The following is a 13,951-nucleotide window of genomic DNA, read 5'->3' on the forward strand; positions in this document are numbered from 1 at the left end:
TTGATACATTTTGTGGATTTTAAGAATCAACAAAATTTTCTTTAAAATAAATCATTGTGTCCCTATGTGTTGAAGATGGCTTTGGTCAGTCTGTATTTATGTTTTTCTTCAATTCTTCTAGAATGCAGAGCCAAGCCAGATGCAGATTCCAAAAGAAACGGTAAGAGCTTTGTCTTTTGAAGGATGCAGAGATGTTGGAAAGATACATGGAACTAACTTCTTACTAATTTAATATGAAGTTACTTGTCCTGCCTTTTCCTGGCTCATAATATTTAATACATGGGTTTATTAAATGCCAAAGTGGTCTTATTTTAAGGTGACTTATTGTTACCACCGAAAATGGAGTATATTTTGTGATTAATTTTGATCAGACAGACACAAAAAAGAGAGGGATTTCCTATTCACCTGCAAAATGAGGACTAAAGCTTAGTTGTTTTACATATATGCAGAGTATTTCATGACTTATGAAATGCTCAATTATAAGTGGCCACAAAATGGAAAGAAAAGTTAAAAAACTTTATTCAGTCATGGAAAAAAAGGGAGGGCTAAGAGAATACAGTTAAAAAAGTATACCCAGGAAAATTAAAGTGACGTGTCAGTATTAGGCTAAGCATAGTTGTTAGAATAACTATAAAAGAGATAATTTCTCTTACCAAAAGTTAAGGCCTCACAGCTCACATTAAAATGCAAACATAGTTGCATCCTGTTAAGAAAACAAGTCCTGAGACAGACTGGGGATAAAAGAGTAAGCTTAGTTCCAGCAGGCAGAAATAATACAATGAAAGGAAGGAAGGTTCGCTCTATCAGTCTCTGTGATGATGCGCTACATGGAAGTAAAAAGGGCATTTTATATTGACATGGTAGAAATTCTAACAATCAGGATCTTGTTTCCTTTTTTCATCAAACTACATAGCACAAAAACATTCATTCTCAAACTATTGTACATGGAAATTTTAGCAAAGTCGTTTCCATAGTAGGTAATGTTGGTATGTCCCTTTCCAAAAATTTTTACATTGTCGACTAAAAAAAGTAAGAATATAAAGAATTGAAATAACATAATAAACAGTTTTCATTTTCTGTACAGCTTTATAAACAGAAAACTTTGGACTAATAAACAAAATGTTATTTTTCAATATTCCTTCTTTTTTTTTTTGAAGTCTAGAATCTCACCATGTTTCATAGCTCACTGCAGCCTTGACCTCCTGAGCTCAAGTGATCCTCCTATAAATATTCCACAATTCTGAAAACAGATGACAAATTACATCTTGGAGGAAAATCAGTAAACAACCTTGAGAATATTCCGCATTAATAAGCGTGTATTGTAGACAATTCCTAGCTTTAATTTTTGGTTTACAATATAAATAGGGCAATTATATCTAATCAAAATCACACTGATATTTATGTGTTGGGGGTAGATTAGACAAGGTGAAATTGGACAAATTGATTCTAAATAAATGGGGTACAATAGCAATTTATACTACTCTTTGAAAAGACAGTAATTGTGGCAGAGTATAATGTAAAGCTACAATACCTAAAACAGCATGGCATTGTTATAGTGGTAAACAAATAGATCATTTAAACAGATTAAGGGTTACAGAAACAGACATGATGTGTATAGGTATGTGCATGTATGTTAAAGAAGGTACTTCAAATTAGTAGCTTTAAAAGGATAATTTACATAGTATTTATAACAATTGCCCATTTACTTACAAAAGTAAATGGGCACCATATGTCAAAATAGATGGAAAAGATCTATAAAACAAAATAGATCCACAGTCATTTACACACACACACACACACACACACACCCGTTTGGTATCTGTACCATGAAATAGTTATAGGATAAATGCAAAAGGAGGAAGTATTTACAATGTGATCCTTAGGGGAAGAGCTATTCCTTTATGGTGTAGGATAAATATCAGAATATTTTGGAAAACACAATGACTTTGCACACAAACTAATCTATTAATGTCTAAGACAATCTGAGATGGAAAATGATGCTTCAAGTAGTAAAGATAGGGATGTTCTTTCAAAACATGTAGTCAGTGCCAGGTGCAGTGGCTCACACCTGTAATACTAGCACTTCGGGAGGATCACTTGAGCTTAGGAGATTAAGACCAGCCTGGGCAACATAGCAAGACCTCATCTCTACCAAAAAGTTAAAAATAAACAACAAAAAACATGTAGTCAGTCCTGTTGAGGAAACTGATGATCAGCTGTGAACTTCTCAGTCACCAGAGGGAAAGAAGCATCTTTTGATGTGGTATTCTGTTAAGAAATGCAAGGTGCATTTCAGTTCACAATCTGTGTCTTTATGGTAGCATGACATGGCAACTGGGAGTCACCTTAAAAAAGGAAATCATGCTGGGCATGGTGGCTCACACCTGTAATTCCAGCACTTTGGGAGGCCGAGGTGGGTGGATCACGAGGTCAGGAGATTGAGACCATCCTGGCTAACAAGGTGAAACCCCGTGTCTACTAAAAATACAAAAATTAGCTGGGCATGGTGGCAGACGCCTGTAGTCCCAGCTACTTTGGAGGCTGAGGCAGGAGAGTGTCGTGAATCCAAGAGGTGGAGCTTGCAGTGAGCCGAGATTGTTCCAATGCACTCCAGCCTGGGTGGCAAAACGAGACACTGTCTCCAAAAAAAAAAAAAAAGGAAAGGAAGTCGTATATACTTTTACATGTGTCTGACTTCTAGTTATACTTGGACTTTTTTTCTAATATGAGTTTCCCAAACTAAGTTAAAAGCATAGTTTAGTTTAAAATACTGTTTATTAATTTTTTATGCGTGCTCTCACATCTGTGCCTCTCTTTATGCTCCAGTTATGCAGTATCATTTTGAGTTGTAAAAGACTTAATATTAACATGATAATTTAAGAAATTGATGGGGTACGGTCTCTGCCTTTCTACCTTTTGATGGCCAAGGATCTGTTTTAGGCTTTTTGAATATTGCTAGTTCTTGTCACATAGTATTGCTCAAGGAAAACTCCATGATAGGCTTTTGCTGTTTTTATTAGTGTTTCTTAATGACTTTTTTAAGGTTCTAGGTCTGTGAAATCTTTGCCTATTTTGTCAATGCCTAAAAATGGGAAGGAGGGGAGCAGTAATGATCTCACCACAAATCCAAGTCCAATGCCCACTTTCATTTTGGGCTTTCTCAGGGTTGATTTTGGAGCAAACCATCTTGTATCCACTTTAAACCACAGGAATGGTACCTGTGCATACAGTATGATTCTTTCTCTTTTCCTGAAGGAGATACATTACTTCTATCAGGAACTATATGTGATTTATACAGGCTCACAAAAAATAGAAGACAGTTTCTTTTACCTCTAATGCTTAACATTGCTTATAACATTGCAGTCATATCTATGACTGGCATTTATTCATCAGTTATGCGAAACTCTTTATGTGGATTATCTTATTTAATCTTTAAAATGTTCATGACTTGGTTCAGGCATGTCCAATATTTTGGCTTCCCTGGCCCACATTGGAAGAATTGTCTTGGGCCACACATAAAATACACTAACACTAATGGTAGCAGATAAGCCAACAAATAAATAAATAAATCGCAAAAATTTCATAATGTTTTAAGAAAGTTTTGGTAGGAATTTGTGTTGGGCCACATTCAAAGCCAGCCTGGACTACATGCGGCCCACAGGTCTCAGGTTGGACAAACTTGACTTAGTTGGTGATATTATCCTATTGAAAGAGGAACAAAGAATTAACCTTAGGACGCTCCAAATCTTAGAGCCCAGAATATACTCGGGTTGTCTGACACCAGAATCTGCAGGGCAGTTTTTATATCTCCTTAATATGGCTGGTATGTTAAGGGGAATATAAAAAAGCTAATCTACATGTATAGTTTCAGGTAATACAGTATGAGTTCCCTGTTGGAGGTTGATAAACTGTGATTGAATTTTATTAAAATAAATAAGCAATAAAGAAATCCAGGGTTAGATGTCATCTCGTTAGTCAAGATAGTGGGAAGAGATCTTGTTGATTTTTTTGTTGTTGTTTATATTGCTCATGGATTGATACATAGGCTTTCCTAGAACACGTGTTTAGTACCATTGATTTCCATTAACTGCTGCATGGACACGTCTGTCCTTTCCCAGCCCAGTGACCAATTTTGCAAATACTTTCTCCTCACTTGGGCTGCTCTCACCTTCTTTGCCTGTCCATATGGACACCAACTTCTAATCCTGCTGACCTCTACCTATCTCATGAGGCTTACCCTAACCGGAACTAATGTTCTCTCCCATTTGTAGTTCTTTGTCATCTTTGTCTTTGTTTGTTTGTATTTGTAGAATGCATTTGTCTTGCTTTATTAATAAAATTCACTGATCTTGGCTCACTGGAGCCTCCGCCTCCTGGGTTCACGCGATTCTTTTGCCTCATCCTTTTGAATAGTTGGGATTACAGGCATGCCCCACTAAGCCCGACTAATTGTTTGTGTTTTTAGTAGAACGGAGTTTTGCTATATTGGTCAGGCTGGTCTCGAACTCCTGACTTTCAGTGATCTGCCCACCGTGGCCTTCCAAAGTGCTGAGACTACAGGCGTGAGCCACCACACGTAGCCACATGCTTAACTTTCAAGAATTCAAAATGCATTCTAGAACATGTTAGTGGGCTTTCCCTACAGAAACCACAGGGATACGTTGGGGATTCTTTAGGAACTTTTTTGAAGGTCAGAAGCCATCTCGATAGGCTAACTTCAGAAAGGTTATAGCCTCAACTTAGAAATTTAATGAACTAGCAATTAAGCATGGGCCTTATTAGGTTTATTTTACTAACAGTTATATTATTAATAGATCAAGTGTAGGCTGCCATACTGTGTGTGTGTGTGTGTGTGTGTGTGAGAGACTGAGTCTGACTCTGTTGCCCGGGCTGGAGTGCAGTGGCTCGATCTCGGCTCACTGCAGCCCTTCCGCCCAGGCTCAAGCAATTCTCCTGCCTCAGCCTCCCAAGTAGCTGGGAATACAGGCGCCCCCTGACCATGCCTGGCTAATATATATATATATATATATATATATATATTATATATATATATTTTTTTTTTTTTTTTTTTTTTTTTTTTTTTAAGTAGAGATAGGGTTTCACCATGTTGGCCAGGCTGGTCTTGAACTTTTGACCTCAAGTGATCTGTCTACCTTGGCCTCCCAAAGTGCTGGGATTATAGACATGAGCCAGCCACCTTGCCCTGTCTAGGCTGCCATATTGATCCACTGTAAGTTGAGAAAACAGTTGAGTCAGACAAAGTGGAGAGGAACCTCAAAGAGGAGTGAATCTGTGAGCCATTACCTCTTAATCCAAAAGTGTTTAGATTCTTGGAGATAAACTCATCGTCAAATACTTCTTTAGGCCTATAATGCAAATTAATTTTAATATTCTTGAGAACATACATGGAAGTGTACAAAACTCTAGATTTTTGTGGAAGATTTATACTGACATACAGTAATCATATGTTGACCTCAGTAGTTTGATTTTTAGCAGCAAGTGTTGCTATTGTGACAACCAAATTTTATAACATGTGTATACTTCTAGTGCCTTAAATGTTGATTCAGACTTATTTTAAAACAACCTTATTCCAAAATGGAATTCAATAATATTTTCATGATCGTACAGAAATGGTAATGATTATGGATAGTGAATACCTGCAGCAGTTTTTACGGAATTCATTTGAGATGGCTTACTGTTATTATAGTAAGATAATGATTTTTTAATGTTGGATGTGTTTTTGTTTCAGGAATACATCTTAGTTTTTGTTTAACTGTAGCCCTTTTGCAACATAGTGATAAAATTGATAATATCTTTATGATTTATTATGTTATACCTTTTTGCTGTTGAAATCTTAAGTTATAATAAAGATGGTTTTTAGATATAGCAAAACTATTGTGGCTTAATTACTGTATGTAATTTTTATTCTGAACTGTTAGACTTTTAGAAAAGTTTCAAGAATAGTACAAAGAACTCTACAAAGAATTATTTATGCACATTCCCCAATTGTTAATATTTTACCACGTTTGCTACATAATTTTCTTCCCTCTTCCCTTTCTTCCTTCGTCTACCTATTTTTCCCTTTTCCCTCCCCAATATAATTTTTTTTTTTTGAGAGTGTTATTCTGTTGCCCAACCTGGAGTGCAGTGGTACGATCTCAGCTTACTACAACCTCCGTCTCCTGGGTTCAAGCAATTCTCCCACCTCAGCCTCCCATGTAGCTGGGATTACAGGTGCCTACCACCATGCTCGGCTAATTTTTGTATTTTTAGTAGAGACGAGGTTTCACCGTGTTGGCCAGGATGGTCTTGATCTCCTGACCTTGCGATCTGCCCGCCTCTGCCTCCTGAAGTGCTGGGATTACAGGCGTGAGCCACCGTGCCAGGCCAGAAAGGAGGACATTTTCTTATGTAACGGCGTTATAGTTATGAAAATGATTAAATTGATTGTATTATCAGTTGCCCCAGTTAATGTTCTTTATATCATAAATAAATGAGAGAACAAATTACAAGTAAGAATAGAATTTGGTCCTGTTTCTAATTCAGGATCATGCATGGCACTTAGTTCTTATGGCTTTTTAATCTCCTTTAACCTATTATATTTGTTAATATTTTCTCAAGAACAAATTACTCCAAGCAAATTTTTGATTTTTGAAGGGGCAGATTACTTTGAGAATGTCCCTCAATTTGAGTTTGTCTGATGTTTCTTTGATTGGGTGAGAATTTTGGGGGTTAGCATTAGAGATTAATAATTATGCAAAACATTTTTTCCTCAGCATTATTTTACCAAGCAAAAAGTTTAAAAGTGTTCCAAAATGTGTTTGGCATCTACCATTCGAATTAGAAAACAGCATAATAAAGCCAGATATGACTTTGAACTTTACTAATAAGAATAATGAACTTTATAATATCAGTACAAATAACATACAGAAATGTTCATCTCACATATGGGATAAATTAAAATGGGGAACTTAAGGAAATTTTGAAGTTTGATTGGAGGGTTATTCTTTTATTAAGAGGTTTATCATGGTTCTTTAAGAAGAATTTAAGAAAAATTTAAGAACCATGATAATTTCTCCATTTAAAAAATCCTTCTCTTAAAAATATAAATGGTTGTTCATATTGTCTCAGATACCTACCTGCATATTATTTAATCTCTGTTTGTTGAATAAGTATATTCTCTCTTTCATGTCTATGAAAAGTTCTGTTGTGCATGACGCTGTGATGGTCTGCTGTCATGGCATGGTTGTTTTTTAGAACTGTCCTAAGGTGCTCATTCATAGCCCATTTTTGTCCCCAGCAGCAGCCACTGCCCATCATATACAGGTGCTCCTCAATTTATGATGGGGTTACTTCCCCATAAGTTTGTCAGTAAATCCACTGTATGTTGAAAATATTGTTACGGTGAAAATGCGTTTATACACCTAACCTACGACGCTGTAACCCAGCCTAGCCTACCTCATGTGCTCAGAACGTTTACCTTAGCCTTCAATTGGGCAAAATAATTAAGACAAAGTTATTTTACGGTAAAGTGTTGAATATCTTATCTAATTTGTGCAATGCTATACTGAAAGTGAGCAATAGAATGGTTTCATGGGCACCATCAAAAGTTGAAAAATCATTATGTTGAAACATTGTAAGTTGTGGACCATCTGTATCACCCTCTACCAATTTCACCTCCTCCATGCAGTGTTTTTTTTTTGAGGAAGAAGAATTAAAGAAATGATATGAAATGGAATTTTTTGTATTGTAAAAATAATGCATATCAACTGTAGAAAATTCAGTCACATGTAGAAGAAAATTAAAATCACTTGTAATTCTGTGACTTATCGTCATTTTGATGTATTTTTTTTTATATACATATTTCTGTCTGTGAGCCTAGCCAAAGATAATGTATTTTTTTAAATGATTTTCTTGGTCTGGTGTGGTGGCTCATGTCTGTCATCCCAGACTTTGGGAGGCCAAGACGGGTGGGTCACCTGAGGTCAGGAGTTTGAGACTAGCCTAACCAACATGGCAAAACCCTGTTTCTACTAAAAATACAAAAATTAGCCAGGCGTAGTGACATACGTCTTTAGTGCCAGCTGCTTCGGAGACTGAGGCAGGACAATTGCTTGAACCCGGAAAGCAAGATTGCAGTGAGTTGAGATCATACCACTGCACTTCAGCCTGGGCAAAAGAGTGACACTCCATCTCAGAAAAAATAAATAAATAAAAAGATGTTCTTGTCTACCTATTTAATATGTATCATGTCCCAGCCACATATCCTATTATTGTTAATAAATGTCGTGCCCCAGGCACGAGTGAAGACTGACATAAATTCCTACCTTCTGAAGCTTCTAGTGATCTTTGAAGGCAGACATTAATTCATAAAAATATGTTGTGGAGGTTTTTGATTGGCATACTGGAAGTTATGAAGGCCCAAAGGGTAAAACTCAATTTCTTAGTCACAAATACTTTCTTGTCTTACATAATATTTTGATAAGATACTTTATTAGCTGAATGGCATCCCCATTGTGTAGCTATATCTTAATTTTCCTAACTTACTGTCATACACGTCAATTTTTAGCTATCGTAATTAAAACAATTCCCTCACAGTTAAATCTTTGTACATGATCACAACTATTTTTGTAGGCCATATTACCAAAAGTAATATTTTTAGCTTAAGAAAAAGGCAAACTGTAGAAGGTTTAGATAAGCATTGCCAAGTTGGTTTCCATAAATCTTGTACCATTTTTTACATTCACCAGCAGTGCAAGAACATGCCCATTTCACCACACCTTCCACAGTATTAAATATCATTACTTTTATTTTTTTAATGTTCTATGGCATAGCAATATTTGTTGGATATCATTAAAGAAAATGTGTGGAGCACTTTGATACCTTTGATTGATTTGCAAGTAAGATTGAACCTTGTAGTTGGAGGTTTATTTATTGGTTCTCTCATCTTTCTTTAGTGAATGGCTTGTTTATATCCCTTTCCTGTTTAATGCAGACTGCTTATCTTTTTGTTATTAATTTACTAGGGATTTGTGCATTAAAGATAATAACTCAGCTGGGCATAGTGGCTCTTGCCTGTAATCCCAGCACATTGGGACGCCGAGGTGGGGGGATTGCTTGAGCCCAGGAATTTGAGACCAGCATGGGCAACATAGCAAGACCCTGTCACTACAAAAAAAAGAAAAAGTTAGTCAGTCTTGGTGGTGTGCCCTGGGATCCCAGCTACTTGGGAGGCTGAGGGCAGGAGAATCACTTGAGTCCAGGAATTCAAGGTTATGGGGAGCTATGATCACACCGCTGCACTCCAGCCTGGACAACAGAGCAAGACCCTGTCTAAAAAAAAAAGATAATTCTGTAGATAAGGGCAGATCTTGAGAGAGAGAAATTAATGATTTATAGTGGAGTGATAAAACTTTTGCTGAGTCACATATTTTGTTACAAAGTCGAAAATTGACTATTGAGCTCACTCCTATAATTTTATGGTCTTCTATCATTTGTGCACAGACCATGTTTCTCTTGCCTCTCTTCACAATATTTTATACATTCTCATCCAAATTTTCATTTGTTGCGGCTCAGAGATTACCCTTCCCATGATTGTTTTTCTGCTGCTTAACACAATCAACTCTTATTTCCTTTTTTATAGATAACACCTGTGCTGCAGATTAACTGTGGAATTGGGCCTATAGGCCAGCTCTGTTCTCAGTTTTTTGGACTGTTATTTGGGGAAGAAGGAAAAAGGGGCCATGGTGGTGCCCACTTGTGACTCTTTCTCTGTCTCACTACAGATAGAAATGTACATCTTTTCTGCTGTTCTCAGGAGGGTGGGATACTAAGTAGCTTTCACAATACCCATTCTGCAGGTTGCTTAGCAAAGGTGCCCTTTTGTTCTGGGTATTTAAAGACAACAAATGGTAATGGAGAAATGGGCAAAGGAAGAACTGACAGGCTTTATTGATGAAAACAATCACTGAAGTATACACACATGTATGTGCATGAGAAAGGTGTTCTTGAGTGACATGACTGTGCACAGATGACATGAGGAGCCAGTTAAAGAAAATATTTTTTACATTTCTGTAGAAAGATCTTAATTCAAGAAACAGTTGATAAGGTGCAGAATCTGGGTGGAATAACAAGGTGATAGAAAGTTTCTGCTTTACATCAGAATATGGAGATTCCTATACTATCTGACTTTATGAACGTTCTCAGTAATACAGCATTTCAAATGATTTTTGAAGAGCAAACTTTTTTAAAAACACTTTTCTGCCAGAGAACTAAGTTCTAAAAGCTGTCATTAATTTCTGTCTATGTCAAAAGCCAAATGGATTAATAATGGAATATCACATGAAACATACAATGTTTCACGTCAATGTTCTTAATGATAATAATAACTTAAGACTTGATAAGAAAGCTGAAAAAGATTATTCCCATTCTGCAGTTGTTATAATAAATGAAACTATCCCCTGGAGAATATGCTCTTTTTTAAAACAGATTCAGAGATCGGCAGTCAGAAAATATTCCAAATTGATTAACATTTTTCATTATATATGCAGCCAGCTCCTTATCCTGATCTTTCAAGTAGGAAAAATATGAGAATTGTAAGCCTTGGTAAAATGTTATGGAAATGTAAAACTCAGTAAACACTAAAAAAGCAACTGAAGATTCAAATCAGAAAGTAACAATTAAGAACCTTCCAGAGTTGAAGCAAGTAAGCATAGTGAATGATGAGACTTAGATGTGTCCATAGAAAGACTATTCTTGTTTTCCATTTTTTCAAATGTAGCTTTTCCAGGCAGTATTGATTGACAGAGTAATTTTTTATTTCAGTGACCTCCAGATTTAAAGGCAAGGGGGAACTATGGTGTATATTGATGCTGTTTTGTATTTTAAACATCAAAATTTACCATACTTTATATTTCTGTAACCGATTTTATATTGAGGTAGTGCAGTTCATTTACACATAGTCATTATTTAGTACTCTGTTAATGTTTCAAGGGGCTGGGCACGTAAGCCCAACACTTTGGGAGGCCAAAGCGGGCAGATCGCTTGAGCCCAGGAGTCTGAAACCAGCCTGGCCAACATGGTGAAACCCCATCTCTAAAGAAATACAAAAATTCGCCCTGTTTGATGGCATGCACCTGTAGTCCCAGCTACTCTAGAGGCTGCAGTGGGAGGATCACCTTAGCCTGGGGAGGTCAAAGTTGTAGAGAGTGTTGATTGACCACTGCATTCCAGCCTGGGTGACAGAGGGAGACCTCAAAAAACAAAAACACTTGTTTTGAGCCACATGGACCAAAATAAAAAGTGTGTTGAATATTCATGTTTATAGAGCAAAGCATGTATATAAAAATATTTTTGTATCAAAGTGTTGATATATTTGATCTTTTTTTGCTCACAATATATTGTTTTTATTTAAGCTATAATTGTTCTCTGGGAATATTTTAAATCTAATTTTTATAATGAGCAGGCTTAAGGCTTTCTTTGGCCTTTGATCGTAAAATGTACTTACTTTGCATAGTTAACATGGCTATTACCCTGTATTTTTTCAGGTTCTTATTTTGAGTTCTTCATTATATAAGTTTTAATTTTTTTTAACCGATTAGCAAGTTTATTGTAATTGAAGTGTTATTTGTCTTTTAAAAACTATGAGGCCAGTCTTTGAGATAGCACAAAGATGTCCTACCATAAAATGTTAACTTTACATATTTGTAAATTAGAAACATCACTTTACATATCACATTACTATGGGTCTAACGATTTATAAATAGCATTTTGCTTATTTTATGATGATCTAAAAAATTCACTTACAGATGAATAGTGTACTCTCAAAATGTATTTTATCTAATTGAGACATCTGAGATTGCATGTTTATGCCCCAAATTCCTTGCATTCCAAATTTCCTTGAATTCCAAATTCCTTGGGTTGATTTTTATTCCTATTAGGACATTTCAAAAATTTGGTAGGATGCAGTCACCTACTTTTTTCGTGTTATTGAACATTCTGTAAAAGCACGATCTGTTTAAAGTATATATTCCTACATATCTATGTACCATTATATTTCTTATTCTTTAATTATAATTTGATAAGTCAAGCTTGAGTGATTAAGCAGATGCTAGATAAATATTTCAAAAGTGGGAAAAGAGGAGGAGAAACAGGTTTTAGAACTAGATGTACCATTCAGTTTTTACTTGAAGAGCCTGTGCCACATGTCTGTTACATGGTTGGAGCAAGAATTTGTGCTTAAACAAGCATCCTGGCCTTACTGATTTGGACATGACCAGTATAGAGATGGTGGAAATCTTGGCCATGAGTGGGATTGCTGAGGAGGAGGACCTCAGAAGGCTGAGTGCTTCCTCTTCAGGAGTGTAGCCTTTCTTAATGATAGACTGTCATCTTAATGCAGTTTATTCAGTTATACATTAAGCTTTCATTTCTTCCTCTGTTTTAAGGGAGGTGAACAAGAATTCGTATATCCTAAATGTTTTTTATTTTAAAAGTCTTCCTTGTCTTCTGTACTTGGTGTCTATGAAATTAAATCTGATATATAACTAATTAATTAAACAAGATTACCTGAATAATATTTACCAGCTCTATTATGTAAGCTACAATGTTGTGGAAAAGTTTTCTGTGATGTTGTATATCTCTACTTCATCTCACAGATGTTGATGTTGCAATTATTTAGGGGCTGTCTGAACCCAGATACCGTTTTCTGCTGATTTTGTATGATCAGGATTTGGCATTTTTTTGTAAATAAACACCATTAGTGAACATTAAATGTATTGATAACTTCAGAATTTCCTTATAAAAAGGGAGAGAAATGAATTATATTTATTTATTTTTACACCTGTTGTTACTGTTTTTCTTGTCGTTTAGAGTATATAATGAGACCAAAAAAATCCCAAACTCTAGAACTCTACTAGTCTGTAGTCCTTCCACTACATTTTCCCCCTAACTTTCTCAAATCTGATTTAGGTTTGGTTCAATATTGAATAACCGCTACATACAAATATTAACAGCTGGTTCCAGAAATCTTCTGGAGTGGGTGCAGATTTACTGTTTTCATGGATCTTGCTGTGGAAACTTGGTGGAAATATTTTGCCTCTTAAGGAACTGCTCATTAGCAGTCTTTAAAAATAACTTTGAGAAAGAAACATTGGAATATAATGTGCTGTGCAATTTTGTTCCCTATTAGAAAGCAGAAGATGAGGATATTGTTCTCACACCTGATGGCACCAGAGAATTTCTGACGTTTGAAGTCCCACTTAATGATTCGGGATCTGCTGGCCTTGGTGTCAGTGTCAAAGGTAACCGGTCAAAAGAGAACCACGCAGATTTGGGAATCTTTGTCAAGTCCATTATTAATGGAGGAGCAGCATCTAAAGTGAGTGTCAACTTTACCATGCGTATGCCTTTTAATTTCAACGTTGTTCCTATTTTGAAAACATATTCCTATTGAAACTTTTAATTTCAACCCTGTTCCTATTTTGAAAACATATGCAGTTAACAAAAGTTTTCTCATTTCTTCATGGTACCCACATTCACAATCAAACAACTAGGAGATGTCTCAGTGATGTGTCATGTGGGGATGGAGTCCATAACTTCAACTCTTCATTTTTTCTCTCACAGAACATGTAACCCATAGACATGCTAGTTAAATGAAGTTAATCTATGCAAAGACTTGGCATAGGTCCTGACACAGAATGGGCGTATAGTAGACATTAATCTTTCCCCTCCCCTCCCTTGTTTGTGGGTCACTTACTCTATTTCTCAGCCTAGAGAAAATTTCCTGGCCATTTGTTAAGGGGACAGTTCTCTGCAACTGTCTAATAGCCTTGAGCTTTTACATGTCTTGGTTTCTAAATAACCTCTATGGGTGTTTCTGGAAGCAAGAAAGTAATCACTTTGTGTCCTTTGAATTAGTATGCTATTTTGGTAAACAGATTATGATAATGAC

The 13,951-nt window shown here is 36.0% G+C and overlaps 1 protein-coding gene across 28 annotated transcripts in view; it reads left to right on the plus strand.

Annotated features, from left to right (window-relative positions):
* PARD3 (par-3 family cell polarity regulator) overlaps positions 1-13,951 on the plus strand; it is a 725,699-nt gene that overhangs the window by 461,390 nt on the left and 250,358 nt on the right. For 19 of the 28 annotated variants that reach the window (XM_033209525.1, XM_033209505.1, XM_033209496.1 and 16 more), the window contains 2 exons: positions 122-160; positions 13,190-13,378. In XM_033209525.1, the coding sequence (XP_033065416.1) occupies positions 122-160; positions 13,190-13,378 (228 nt within the window). The remainder of the gene's footprint in view (positions 1-121; positions 161-13,189; positions 13,379-13,951) is intronic. The other 9 variants (XM_033209510.1, XM_033209519.1, XM_033209522.1 and 6 more) reach the window with 1 other exon arrangement.

This window comes from Trachypithecus francoisi, unplaced genomic scaffold (assembly GCF_009764315.1).
Source record: "Trachypithecus francoisi isolate TF-2019V2 unplaced genomic scaffold, Tfra_2.0 Lachesis_group9, whole genome shotgun sequence".
Lineage (NCBI taxonomy): Eukaryota > Metazoa > Chordata > Mammalia > Primates > Cercopithecidae > Trachypithecus > Trachypithecus francoisi.